Below are 15,474 nucleotides of genomic sequence, written 5' to 3'. Positions count from 1 at the left end.
TCGAAACGCAAGCCTTGGTGAGTCTTTCAGGTCCTAGTGCAGACTCCAAACAACCTGTCAGTCAGACAAATCTAACCCCCAATTACACACTGGCACACATTCTGGCACTTTCAGACACAGTGCCTGACAAGAAGTTTAATCAGTTAATATGTAACGTGCTTGCATGTCTGACAGATTAACCAAATGTCTGACACGATTGCAACATAATCTGACAGGTCCTTTTCAGGTTTTGCAAAGTCTGTTAGTGTTGAGCATAAATAATGAATCTGAGTTGACCTACTGACCTTGTCTTTATCCCATGGTTATTGTGTCATTATTAACTAAATGAACAAGAGAAAGTAGCAGATTAAGATTTGTTATCAATATATGAGCTGTGCTCAGTGAAAAAGGGGTTTAATTCATGTGCATTATAAAGTGTCATCCCAGATTAGCCTGTTCAGTCCGTACAGGCTAATCAGGGACGACACTTTCCGCCTAAACTTGATTTTTGCTCTGAAGAGACTTTCTTGAAACAAGCGGACTGCACAGGCTAATCTGGGACAACATTTTACGCACATGCATTAAACCCCTTTTTCATAGAGCACAGCTCATGTAATATGTGTGAAAAGAGAAAACAAGAGTATTTTTCCTATAAAGACAAGTTTTGTTGGTTTCAGCCTCAAGAGACGGTGGGGTCTCTGGAGATGAGAGAAGTGCTCAGCAAGCAGTTGGAAGATGTGATGGCTCAGAACACGTAAGATCTTAGTATAAACCTATCTATTTCCAAGCTCAAAAGCAGTTGGAGGATGTGATGGCGCAGAACACGTAAGATCTTAGTATAAACCTATCTATTTCCAAGCTCAATAGCGATTGGAGGATGTGATGGCGCAGAACACGTAAGATCTTAGTATAAACCTATCTACATGTATTTCCAAGCTCAAAAGCAGTTGGAAGATGTGATGGCTCAGAACACATAAGATCTTAGTATAAACCTATCTACATGTATTTCCAAGCTCAATAGCGGTTGGAGGATGTGATGGCGCAGAACACGTAAGATCTTAGTATAAACCTATCTATTTCCAAGCTCAAAAGCAGTTGGAGGATGTGATGGCTCAGAACACGTAAGATCTTAGTATAAACCTATCTATTTCCAAGCTCAAAAGCAGTTGGAAGATGTGATGGCTCAGAACACGTAAGATCTTAGTATAAACCTATCTACATGTATTTCCAAGCTCAATAGCGGTTGGAGGATGTGATGGCTCAGAACACGTAAGATCTTAGTATAAACCTATTTGTTTCCAAGCTCAAAAGCAGTTGGAGGATGTGATGGCTCAGAACACGTAAGATCTTAGTATAAACCTATCTACATGTATTTCCAAGCTCAAAAGCAGTTGGAAGATGTGATGGCTCAGAACACGTAAGATCTTAGTATAAACCTATCTACATGTATTTCCAAGCTCAAAAGCAGTTGGAGGATGTGATGGCGCAGAACACGTAAGATCTTAGTATAAACCTATCTACATGTATTTCCAAGCTCAAAAGCAGTTGGAAGATGTGATGGCTCAGAACACGTAAGATCTTAGTATAAACCTATCTACATGTATTTCCAAGCTCAAAAGCAGTTGGAAGATGTGATGGCTCAGAACACGTAAGATCTTAGTATAAACCTATCTACATGTATTTCCAAGCTCAAAAGCAGTTGGAAGATGTGATGGCTCAGAACACGTAAGATCTTAGTATAAACCTATCTACATGTATTTCCAAGCTCAAAAGCAGTTGGAAGATGTGATGGCTCAGAACACATAAGATCTTAGTATAAACCTATCTACATGTATTTCCAAGCTCAATAGCGGTTGGAGGATGTGATGGCTCAGAACACGTAAGATCTTAGTATAAACCTATCTATTTCCAAACTCAATAGTGGTTGGAAGATGTGATGGCTCAGAACACGTAAGATCTTAGTATAGACCTATCTACATGTATTTCCAAGCTCAATAGCGGTTGGAGGATGGGATGGCTCAGAACACGTAAGATCTAAGTATAAACCTATTTATTTCCAAACTCAATAGCAGTTGGAGGATGTGATGGCTCAGAACACATAAGATCTTAGTATAGACCTATCTATTTCAATTCTGGGTTGCATCAAAAGCCTTATGCTCATTGAAATGCTCTTGACTGTGTTTCCTGAGTGGAACTAGTACTAAGTGTGTAAGATCTAAATAACGCTCCCACAGTTTGGATCAAACCCATGACCTTTCAGTCACTAGTCAGACACCATATCCACAACATCATGGCGACCTATACGTAAGATCTGAGCGAGCAGTTGGAGGATGTTATGGCGCTGAATCTTGCGAACTCAGTTACTATGGATGTCATATTATGAACACATGGCTGGATTTAATAAAGTATACAGTACATATACCATTCAATCACGTAACTTTTGTTTATTTTAACTTCTTAAATAATCAACATGTTTCAGTCATATCTTTTACATTTATTATTATTATAAACCTTAAGAAAAACAAGGATTTTGTTTTACCAAACAAGGCTCACACTTTCTGAACTTTTATAAAATATAACTGGATATAGTAACTTTGTTCATCAATTAAAATTATCGGGTTTTATTTTAACCCTTTTTGGGGATTATAGGAAAAAAACAGTACTTTAAATTTCAAAATTATAATTAATTGTTTTCAAATATGAAAAATGGGAATGAAAATAATAAATGAGCCACGCTCTGTGAAAAGGGGGTTTAATGCATGTGCGTAAAGTGCAGTTGGCACAGGCTAATCAGGGACAACACTTTCCACCTAAACTTGATTTTTGCTAAGAAGAGACTCTCTGTAAATGAAAAATATCATAAAAGTTGAAAGTGACGGCACAGGCTAATCTGGAACGACACTACGCACATGCATTAAACCCCCTTTTCACAGAGCACGGCCCAAATAATTGTATGGTTTCTTAAGTTATTATGTCATTCTTAATTGAGAAAATCTCCAGTCAAACTATATTCAAATTTTGTTTTTTAATTGAGGAAAGAATTTAATAAGTATTAATCATACAACTTTGACTTCATCTCCCTATTCAGTTGTATGACTTGAACCTTAGTAAATACAATATTGAAAAAATGTGTAATCTCAATTTTTAGCTCGGCTGTTTTCAGAGAAAACCCAAGGTATTGTCATAGCCAGCGTGTCAGTGTTGTCCGCAAAACCTTAACATTTTGTTAAGATTTTGAACATTGGCTCTAAAATCAAAGCGCTTCAACCTACAACTATCAAACTTCATAAGTAGCTGCACCTTGATGAGTTAAACATGCCACACCCATTTTTGGGTCACTAGGTCAAAGGTCAAGGTCACTTTGACCTCTTAAAAAAACTAAACAGAAACAAACAAACAGACAAGCTTTCATTTATTCAAAACTGCACCCGCAGCCGAGCGTGGCACCCGTTATGCGGTGCTCTTGTTAAGAATCTGTAAGCAAGTAAACAACAACACATATTTCCTGTTTTTTGTGAAATTTCCCAATCATAAAGGACCCAGGCCCCACTCCCCAAAAAGATCAGATTAAACTGCTGCAATTTGTGTTCATTCAGGGTCAGAAGCTTAATATTTATCAATATGGGGGCATAACTACAAAGTAATTAATGTTTTGTCAAACTGTTTCAGGGGTAAACGCAGGAGAAGGGGCAGTAAGAGACTGAATTGTAAGTACACAAAAATACAAGGTTTATTCAGCAATACTTCAATCATATGCTTCAGGAATAAATTACTCTTAAGCGTTCCTAATCCAATACAACATGGTTAGGTGTCTATGTCAAAGAAGTCAGTAAGCCATGGGTTATTCTACAACAAATTTTGTGGATTGCCTAATGTCTAGAAATGTGATGAAAAAGTTGAATAAAAATGGTCATGGCAGACGGGAATTCAAAACTCTAATTACTGTCTCTATCACAAATGCTTACCTGTGTGTTAATTCTTAAAAAAAAATCTTACTTTTAGTTCTATTGCATGTAAATGGTAATTTACATTATACAACAATATAAAAACAGTTTTCTGTTCAATAATTAACAGATTTAATGTGATTATTGTCCCCTACCGGTTTCACCGGAGGGGACTTATGGTTTTCGCTCTGTGTGTCCGTCGGTCCGTCAGTCTATCACACTTTTCTGGATCCTGCGATAACTTCTTCCTATTTTTTCATGAAACTTGAAACATGGACAGATGGCAATATGGAGATTATGCATGTCATTTCATTTGGTTCCTACGTCAAGAATTCTGGTTGCTATGGCAACAAATAGACTAGAAATACTGCAGAAAATGGTGGATCCTGCACACTTTTCTGGATCCTGGGATAACTTTAAAAGTTCTTCATATGTTTTCTTGAAACATGAATAGATGGCAATATGGACATGTCAGTTCATTTTCTTCCTACGTCAAAAATTCTGGTTGCTATGGCAACAAATAAAAAAAATAAAAATAAATCTGACAATGGTGGAGCCGGTAGGGGACATATATTGCTTGGCAATAGTCTTGTTATTTGTAGTCTAATATGCTCTGATAACAAAGTTTGCAATTTGAATAAAATCTACCATTTAATCAATAATTCTTTTAAAACATTAAAAAAAATAATATGTAACTATTGGTTTGTGAATCGCGGAAACTCTTCCATTCAGGCAGTGGCCAAGTAGGTACCCCCGAGGATTCATCAGCCAGTAGCGGAGCGAAATCACGTCGGACAGAGGGTAGGTGATGGATTTTAATTACTTGACCCTTTACCACTCAGATGCGAGTTTCAACGCATTTGTAGTACCTTAGAAAATTAACTTAAATTTTAGACCTTTCATACTAGATTAAAGTATTTCATTTCCAAAACCTCAGATACTGATGAGCAGCAAACAGCATAATACCAGAACAGACTGTGAATTACTCTAAGGCTGTTCTGATGTTATGCAGGTGGCATATAGCCATTTTCACTTTGCTTCTTAGCGGGAAAGTGTTAATGACTCATATGGATAATGATGCTATTTTATTCAATATAGAAAGAAACCCCATGTGTGATTTGTGATTTTATTGTGTGATTGTTATGTTTTAATTACTGGTAGGATGTTAAAATCATAGCTATGAAGAATTATTATACCCCCACAAAGGAAGTTTAGGGGGGTATATAGGAGTGAACTTGTCAGTCGGTCTGTCTGTCGGTCCGTATTAAGTGTCCGCTCTCTAATTCAAGTAGTTTTCATCCGATCTTCACCAAACTTGGTCAGAAGTTGTATCTACATGATGTTTAGGCCATGTTTGAACATGGGCCTTGCCGGGTCAAAAACTAGGTCACGGGGTCACTAAGTGCGTTTTTATACGCCCGTCTATGACGGGACGTATTATGGTATACCCCGCGTCTGTCCGTCCGTCCGTCTGTCCGTCCGTCCGTCTGTCCGTCCGTCCGTCTGTTAATGTCGTACGCTACGTCAAATATCCTTTGACAGATTTTCTTCAAATTTTACCACAATCTTAATATTGATAAACCCTGATCCCCTTTCGTTTTTGACGGAATTCTGAATTGTCGTTCCAGAGTTATGGGACTTTGTTCGTCAAAATTTCGTGATTTCATTGAATGTCCTACTGTAGCTCAAATATCCTTCGATGGATTTTTTTCAAATTTCAACACAATCTTAATATTGATAAACCCTGATCCCCTTTCGTTTTTGACGGAATTCCGAATTGTCGTTCCAGAGTTATGGGACTTTGTTCGTCAAAATTTCGTGATTTCATTGAATGTCCTACCGTAGCCGTCCGTTCGTCCGTCTGTTCATGTCGTACGCTACGTCAAATATCCTTTGACAGATTTTCTTCAAATTTTACCACAATCTTAATATTGATAAACCCTGATCCCCTTTCGTTTTTGACGGAATTCTGAATTGTCGTTCCAGAGTTATGGGACTTTGTTCGTCAAAATTTCGTGATTTCATTGAATGTCCTACTGTAGCTCAAATATCCTTCGATGGATTTTTTTTTTTTTTTTTTTAGTATCCCTGAAAAATTGAACAAGGTGAGCTTTTTTTATTCCGATTGTACACTACCACTTACCCATCTACATTTCTCTTTTATTATTGGTCAAAATATCTATAACAGGTTTACTTCAACTCCATATCCTCTAAAGAAATGCATACATATACTCAAAAAAAGATATGGTATGAATGTCAAGGAGACGGCGCTCCATGCTCATGTACTTATAAAATAAACCATGTATTCAAATACAAATAAACTGAAGTAAAAAAATGATTCAAAGGGTTATTTATTACCTTACTACTTCATTGGCGAACGACGGGCGTATCATGCGCTCATGGCGCAGCTCCTCATTTAAAATTCAGCATAGTGTCCGCTCTCTAATTCAAGTAGTTTACATCCGATCTTCACCAAACTTGGTCAGAAGTTTTATGGAGATGATCTTAAGGCCAAGTTAAAACATGGGCCTTTCTGGGTCAAAAACTAGGTCTAGGAGTCACTTAGTGCGTTTTAAAAATAAAATTGAGTATTGTGTTCGCTGTTTTTTGTGAAGACGACATGCAAAATATTATGTGTCAATGTGCCATGTGGGGGTATTTTGTCAAGTCTGTGACAAAGCTCTAGGTTTTTTTTGCCGTAATTACTCTTTGTTTTTGGACACTAAAAATAATTATTTTAATTCGTGTCCAAAAACTTAGATACTAAAAATATTCACAAAATACAGGTGTCCGAAAACTTAGAGTCGAAAATTTAAGTGTCTGAAAATAGCGTCAATTGTATCAACCACTACCGGTTATAGCACATGCTTGTAAAATACCATTCCGTATAGTATAAATTACAGTTATATATGTTTGCACTGCATTTTAAATAATTTTAAATGCTTAATTAATTTGACAGAAAGTTACTAAAAGGTTGTACTTTGACCAACAAGTTCAAAGATGAGCATGTGATGTACCGATACTCGCTAGTATGAACCTGTAATTAACGCAACAAGAAAAGCAATGAATTCTTTGTTTGTTCATTTCGGATAGTTGTTGTCTAAAACCTTCCATTGTTCGTAAAACTTGCAATAGGGTGTATCACACGTTGAAGCGTTTGTTATTTGTCACAGTTATTTTACTGAGAAGGGGTAGTACCATTGCGGTAGATAATTGAACTTTTAGTTGCCGCTATCCCCTGGTCATAACGCTTCAGCTATCGGGCGAATCCATTGTTTATTTACCCAATAACGCAAATGTAATGGTCCGTTGACCTTAGGCATGCACCTGCCATGTTTTATGATGTTAATCTGGTTGTAAAACCCCATGTTGAAGTGTCATTAGATATCGAACACAGGACCGAAATTTGGTAAAATAGCGCTGTAAAATGTACACTCTGAAAACTTAGAGACATTAATTATGGACGAAAACTCGTGTGTCCGAAAATTAAGAGTCACGAAAAATAATTATTTTTGCTAAAAAAAGGGGTGTCCGAAAACTTGAGTGTCCGAAATTATTGAGTAATTACGGTAAGTTGGCAAACATTGTAGATAATTTTAATATATTAAAATGGAATGATTTTGTGACAAAAAAATGCATTAAAATTATTTCTATGAATGAACCATTGACTTATTCATTTTGCAGTGTTTTTTTTTTTTTTCATTCAAAATTGGGTCTGGAAATCGGCCCCTTTCCCAATGGAAAAAAGTATATTTTTTTCCCAAATGGGAGTTAAAAATTCCCAATTTGGTATGGAAGGTTTCCAATAAAATTTAATTTTTTGGATCTCAATATTTTGTTCAACTCCCATCCATATAAGTTCAACCTTAGTTAATATAATTCTGAAAACACTTGTATTCTCAATTTTGAAGCATTTTTTAGCAAAAACAAAAACACAAATTTCCCAATTATTTAGTCAAATCACCTCAAATTTTATCAATCCAAAGGGCCCCGGCCCCATTCCCAAAACGGTGAAAAAACAACACTCTTTTGCAAATTAAGTTACATGATCATCAGTAAAAATATTGATAAGACACTTATAAGCAGAAGCAAATGAAACATCTTAAAACAAAATTTGAATAAAAGTCCTTTTTTCATCCAGATTGGTATAGCTATTTGGGTAATTTACTAAAAATCAAATCTATATAGTATAAATCATGTATTGCGTGCTGTTGTCGCACATGTTTTGTTCATGTTACAGAGAGGGTAGCTGTAGTTGAGAGGAACTCTGCAGAGAATCAGCCGTCCCAGTCTGTACACGTTGTATGGGACGACCCCATTAGAAGGTAACAATGGTATATATGAGTATGTACATGTTGTATGGGACGACCCCATTAGAAGGTAACAATGGTTTATATGAGTCTGTACACGTATGGGACGACCCCATTAGAAGGTAACAATGGTATATATGAGTCTGTACACGTTGTATGGGACGACCCCATCAGAAGGTAACAATGGTATATATGAGTCTGTACACGTTGTATGGGACGACCACATTAGAAGGTAACAATGGTATATATGAGTCTGTACACGTTGTATGGGACAACCCCATTAGAAGGTAACAATGGTATATATGAGTCTGTACACGTTGTATGGGACGACCCCATTAGAAGGTAACAATGGTATATATGAGTATGTACACGTTGTATGGGACGATCCCATTAGAAGGTAACAATGGTTTATATGAGTCTGTACACGTATGGGACGACCCCATTAGAAGGTAACAATGGTATATATGAGTCTGTACACGTTGTATGGGACGACCCCATTAGAAGGTAACAATTGTATATATGAGTCTGTACACGTTGTATGGGACGACCTCATTAGAAGGTAACAATGGTATATGAGTCTGTACACTTTGTTTGGGACGACCCCATATGAAGGTAACAATGGTATATATGAGTCTGTACACACGTTGTATGGGACAACCCCATTAGAAGGTAACAATGGTATATATGAGTCTGTACACGTTGTATGGGACGACCCCATTAGAAGGTAACAATGGTATATATGAGCCACGCTCTGGGAAAATGGGTCTTAATGCACGTGAGTAAAGTATCATCTCATATTAGCCTGTGCAGTGCATGCAGGCTAATCATGGACGACACTTTCCATTTATATGGAAGTTTTCATTTAAAGGAAGTGTCATCTAAACATAAATCCATTTTAGGCAGAAAGTGTCGTCCCTGATTAGCCTGGACGTGGATTGCACATGCTAATCTGGTTTGACACTTTAGATACATGCATTTAAGCCTGTTTTCCCAGGGCAATGCTAATTTATTTTGAACTTATTTATTATGCCCCCTTTGAAGAAGAGGGGGTATATTGCTTTGCTCATGTCGGTCCGTCAGTATGTCGCTCTGTCAGTCTGTCGGTCGGTCCGTCAGCCAGGTGGTTGTCAGTTGATAACTCAAGAACGCTTGGGCCTAGCATCATGAAACTTCATAGGTATATTGATCATGACTCGCAGATGACCCCTATTGATTTTGAGGTCACTAGGTCAAAGGTCAAGGTCACGGTGACCCGAAATAGTAAAATGGTTTTTGGATGATAACTCAAGAATGCATACACGGCCAACAGGGCGAACTCTGAACAATATAACTGAAGCAACTGGTCTGTAATTCTAAATCTAAAGTTATCAGTCCAATGAAACATCATCCTTTGAGTAAAATAAAGTGGATCAGTAAAAATATTATCAGAATATGATTTTTTTTGTATATTTTGTATATTAAATATTGTGTTAATGTTTAATTTTGTTGAATAATATAAATATAAGCAGGACAGGGGAGGTAATACTTTATTTTATCTTTCTTATATACAGGGGAAACAAATGCAATAAGTTAAAATTTCATGTTAAATGAAGAGAGGATATCACCCCCCCATTTTTTTTTAAACATCAAATAAATAACCACACCCCACATTAACCCCCCCCTCTCACCCCCCCTATCCCCCCTTCCCCCCTACCCCCCCACACCCCCACCCCCCCAATTTTTTTTTAAACGTCTAGTAAATAACCCCACCCAACATTATACCCCCCCTCTCCCCCCCCCACCCCCCCACCCCCCATTTTTTTTAAACATCAAATAATTACCACACCCCACATTATACCCCCCTCTCTCCCCCCTACCCCCCCCCCCCCCGTACCCCCACCCCCAATTTTTTTGTTTAACATCTAATAAATTACCCCACCCCACCCCCACATTACCCCCCCCCCCCCCCACCACCCCCCCATTTTTTTTAACATCTTATAATTACCACACCCCACATTATACCCCCCTCTCACCCCCCACCACCGACCCCTCCACCCCCACCCCTCCAAAAAAATAATAAATAAATTTTTAAACATTTTATAAATTACCACACCCCCCAATCACCCCCCTCTCACTCACCCCTACCCCCCCCCACCCCCCCCCCCCCCCCACCCCCCAATTTTTTAAACATCTTATAAATTACCACACCCCACATTATATACCCCTCTCACCCCCCATCCCCCCTACCCCCCCCACCCCCCTACCCCCCCACCCCACCCCGCCCCATTTTTTTAAACATCTAATAATTACCCCCCTCACATTATAACCCCCCTCTCACTCACCCCCTACCACCCCCCACCCCCCATCCCCCCACCCCCCAACCCCCACCCCACCCTCAAAAAAATAAAAAAAATAAACATCTAAGAATAACCACAACCCCACATTATACCCCCTCTCACCCCCACCTCCCCAATTTTTTTTTAAACATCTTATAAATTACCACACCCCACATTACAACCCCCTCTCACCTCCCCACCCACCCATCCCCCCCCCAATTTTATTTTTTTTAAACAAATTATAAATAACCACACCCCACATTATAGCCCCCTCTCACCCCCCCACATCCACCCACCCCAAATTTTTTTTTGAACATCTAATAAATTACCACACACCACATTTTACCCCCCCCTCTCACTCCCCCTACCCCCCTACCCCCCCCCAATTATTTTTTTTTAACATCTAATAAATTACCACACCCCACATTTTATCCCCCTCTCACCCCCCCCCTTGATCATGACTGGCAGATGACCCCTATTGATTTTCAGGTCACTAGGTCAAAGGTCAAGGTCACAGTGACTCGAAATAGTACAATGGTTTCCGGATGATAACTTACATTAGGTCAAAGGTCAAGGTCACAGTGACAACAAACGTATTCACACAATGGCTGCCACTACAACTGACAGCCCATATGGGGGGCATGCATGTTTTACAAACAGCCCTTGTTAATTAATTGCATTTGGCAGAGTTTGTTTTCTTTAAAGCCAATTTTGTGGGCACTTAATTTTCAACTTTTACTTCCGTTATCAAAACTCATTATTACAATTAATAATATGTGTCGCGTATTATTTTATTTTGTTTGTCACTGTGCAGTGTTTTTGAATTTTCTAAATTTGGGACTGAAATCGACCCCATTCACAATCTCAAAAGGTTCACATTATTTCCAAATCTGTAAAAAAATTATTTGAAGGTATTACAAAAAGAACAACACATTTTTGTTCAAATAATTGCAATAATTAGCTCATCTCAATATTCATCTCTATACATTGAACCTTAGAAGATAGTATTTAAGACAAGTTTATTCTCAATTTCAAAGTATTTGAGAGAAACAAATCTACATCAACAATTTTCAAAAAATTTGTTGAAACTAGGTGAACTTTCCCAATCCAGAGAATCCCGGCCGTCTGTGCTAGCCAGCCCACAAAATATTTTATTTTGATTTCATCGAATGCCTTGGACTTATAGCGACACTGCCAAGTGTGTCTATTTCTAGAGAAGAAAAGGTTGTTTTTTGGTCTTGGTAGTGAACTACTTTCACGATTCTCAAGCAGTGAGACTGAAACTTAAAATGGGGCATCACCATGAAGTGCAAACGTCTCTTGCACAATCCTGAGTAATTTTTCCGTGAACTTGGCCATGGGGATCAGAGTAGCATAAAATCTTACTTTTTTTGAACCACTTAATTCTTACTTTAACCCTACTCAGAAGCAAAGTGAAAATGGCCATGTGCAAACAGCATAAAGCCAGCAAGTAACTCACAGTCTGTTCAGGTGTTATGCTGTTTGCTGTTCATCAGTATCTAGGGCTTAAAAATGAGGCCTTTAAAACTTTAATCTAGTAAAAAAAAAGTCGAAAATTCAATTTAAATTTCTTAGGGACTACAAATGCATCAAAATACGTGTGTAAGGGGTAAAGGGTTAAATTTGTGGCATGGTTATTATTTTTTTGTTAAATTTGTGGCAAGCTTTTATTATTTTTTGTTAGTCCTCTACCAGTTGCACCGGAGGGGACTTATGGTTTGCGCTCTGGGTGTCTGTCTGTCCATCAGTCTGTCACACTTTTCTGGATCCTGCGATAACTCTGAAAGTTCTGAATATTTTATTTGGAAACTTGAAACATGGATAGATGAAAATATGGACATTATGCACGTCATTTCATTTTCTTCAAATGTCAAAAATTCTGGTTGCTATGGCAACAAAAAGACTAGAAATACTGCTGAAAATGGTGGTTTTCTGGATCCTGCGATAACTTTAAAAGTTCTTAATATTTTTTCATGAAACTTGGAAAATGGATAGATGGCAATATGGACATTATGTACGGCATTTCAGTTCGTTCCTACATCAAAAATTCTGGTTGCTATGGCAACAAATAGACTAGAAATACTGCTGGGAATGGCGGTTTTCTGGATCCTGCGATAACTTTAAAAGTTCTTAATATTTTTCATGAAACTTGGAACATGGATAGATGGCAATATGGACATTATGCACGTTATTTCATTTTGTTCCTACGTTTAAAATTCTGGTTTCTATGACAACAAATAGACTAGAAATACTGCTGAAAATGGTGGTTTTTTGGATCGTGCAATAACTTTAAAAGTTCTTAAATTTTTTCATGAAACTTGGAACATGGATAGATGGACACTATGCACGTCATTTCATTTTGTTCCTACGTCGAAAATTCTGGTTGCTATGGCAACAAAAAAATAAATAATTCTGACAATGGTGGAGAAGGTAGGGGACTTATATTGCTTGACAATAGTCTTGTTTAATTTTGCGGCAATTATACTAGTTATGTACCCCACTATAGTAGTGGGGGACATATTGTTTTTGCCCTGTCTGTTGGTCTGTTGGTTGGTTGGTCTGTTAGTTTGCGCCAACTTTAACATTTGCAATAACTTTTGCAATATTGAAGATAGCAACTTAATATTTGGCATGCATATGTATCCATGGAGCTTCATGGAGCTGCACATTTTGAGTGGTGAAAGGTCAAGGTCATCCATCAAGGTGAAAGGTCAAATATATGGGTCAAAATCGCTCATTTAACGTACACTTTTGCATAATTTCAATATTCAAGATAGCAACTTGATATTTGGCATACTCATGGAGCTGCACATTTTGAGTGGTGAAAGGTCAAGGTCATCCTTCAAGGTCAAAGGTCAAATATATGGGTCAAAATCGCTAATTTAATGTACACTTTTGCTATATATGGCCAAAATCGCTCATTTGATGAGTACTTTTGCAATATTGAAGATAGCAATTTGATATTTGGCATGCATGTGTATCTCATGGAGCTGCACATTTTGAGTGGTGAAAGGTCAAGGTCATCCTTCAAGGTCAAATATATGGGTCAAAATTGCTCATGTAATGTCATTTCTGCAATATTGAAGCTAGCAATTTTATATTTTACATGCATGTGTATCTCATGGATATGCACATTTTGAGTGGTGAAGGGTCAAGGTCAAGGTCATCCTCCAAGGTCAAATGTCATATACGGGGACATAGTGTTTCACAAACACATCTTGTTTTTGGTTTAGTTTGTGGCAGGGCTCTTCTTTCAGTATTATGAAGTGAGCACATGCATTAAGCCCAGTTTTCCCAGAACAAGGCTCAAATTATCACGCTCGAGAGGTGGCCGTGGTGGAATGGATATCTTGTCCACCTAGTGACCGGGAGGTCACAGGTTCAATCTTCACTGTGGGAGTGTTGTAGGCCCTGGATTTAGGCCCAGGAAACGGACACGAGAGCATTTAATTTTTTATCATTCCACTACACATGGTTTTCAGGTCGGAGCAAGAGAAGCTAGCCCACCAACTGGCCCGCGCAAACAGCCCAACACAGGATGTTCCAGATGATTTCCACGAACAGGCAGCGCAGTTCTCGGAAACAGACGACGATGATGAGGAACCCAAACTGCCTGTGTTCGAGGCACATGTGCAGGTTAGTTGTGGTGTTGATTCGTAGGGAAAGGTCTGGAAATTAATCTGTTCATCTGTTATAAATACTCATTTATTAACTAGATAAATGAGAAAAAGTCTATTTTTTAAGACAGTGTTGTTTTTTATCATATTTGGGTTGAAATTTGATCCCATTCCCAATCGCTAAAAGTATATATTCTTCCCAAATACCTCCCTAAAATTCCCAAAAGAAGGTTGCAAAAAGAAAAATATATTTAAAAAACAAAATGCAATTTTTACTATGTTCACCTATTCTTTTTCAGTTTAACCTAAGTTAACATATTATTAAAAACACTGTAATATTCTCAATTTTTAGCTCGGCGTTTTTCGGAGAAAATCCGAGGTATTGTCATAGCCAGCTCGTCGTGACGTCCGCGTTGTGCTAAACCTAAACATTTTGTTAAGGTTTTGAACATTGGCTCTAAAATCAAATTGCTTCCGCCTAAAACTGTTAAACTTAATATGTAGATGCACCTTGATGAGTTCTACATGCCACACCCATTTTTGGGTCACTAGGTCAAAGGTCTAGGTTACTGTGACCTAAAAAAACAAACAACATCTGACAAGCTTTTATATATTCAAAACTGCACCTGTAGCCGAGCGTGGCACCTGCTCTTGTTCAGTATCTGTTAGCAAAAAAAACAACACAATACCAAGGTCCCAATTGTAGTCAGAACTACCCAATTTCATCAATCCCAAGCTCCCAGGCCCCATTCCCAAAATGAAGAGAGAGAAAACACTGTAAATCCTTGATAAATGTATTCAATCCCATTTAATGCTGTCATTTTCAGGCCGAAGAAGCCCAAACTCCTAAGCAGCCCAAATCCACAACAGGGAAAACACCAACACCGGATCCGCCCTCAATTGGTAGGCATGTAGAATGATACCTCCCACAATAAAGTAGAAAAGGGTAAACAGGATAACCAGGGAAAGTTTAGAAAGGTAAATGGATAACCAGGGATAGTTTAGAAGGATAAACAGATAACAATCGATAGATTTAAAACAGATAATAATGGATAGTTAAGGCTTTTGTAAACGGGATAACCATGGATAGCTTAGAAGGGTAAAACAGGATAAACATGGATAGTTTAAAAGGGTAAACAGGATAATCATGGATAGTTTATAAGGGTAAATGGGATAACAATAGATAGTTTAGAAGGGTAAGCGGTATAATGATGGATAGTTTAGAAGGGTAAACAGGATAATAATGGATATTTTAGAAGGGTAAACATGATAATCATGGATAGTTAAG

General features: G+C 38.0%; 1 protein-coding gene across 1 annotated transcript in view; it reads left to right on the top strand.

The window, feature by feature from the left end:
- Nucleotides 1-15,474, top strand: part of LOC127859748 (DNA topoisomerase 2-binding protein 1-like) — a 266,921-nt gene that overhangs the window by 80,875 nt on the left and 170,572 nt on the right. Inside the window, exons 16-21 of the mRNA XM_052397256.1 lie at nt 657-733; nt 3,649-3,686; nt 4,656-4,724; nt 8,164-8,248; nt 14,052-14,205; nt 15,014-15,089. Coding sequence (XP_052253216.1) covers nt 657-733; nt 3,649-3,686; nt 4,656-4,724; nt 8,164-8,248; nt 14,052-14,205; nt 15,014-15,089 — 499 coding nt within the window. The remainder of the gene's footprint in view (nt 1-656; nt 734-3,648; nt 3,687-4,655; nt 4,725-8,163; nt 8,249-14,051; nt 14,206-15,013; nt 15,090-15,474) is intronic.

Source organism: Dreissena polymorpha, chromosome 15 (assembly GCF_020536995.1).
Source record: "Dreissena polymorpha isolate Duluth1 chromosome 15, UMN_Dpol_1.0, whole genome shotgun sequence".
In the NCBI taxonomy this organism is placed as follows: Eukaryota; Metazoa; Mollusca; class Bivalvia; order Myida; family Dreissenidae; genus Dreissena; species Dreissena polymorpha.
This window is presented reverse-complemented; position numbering and strand designations above follow the sequence as displayed.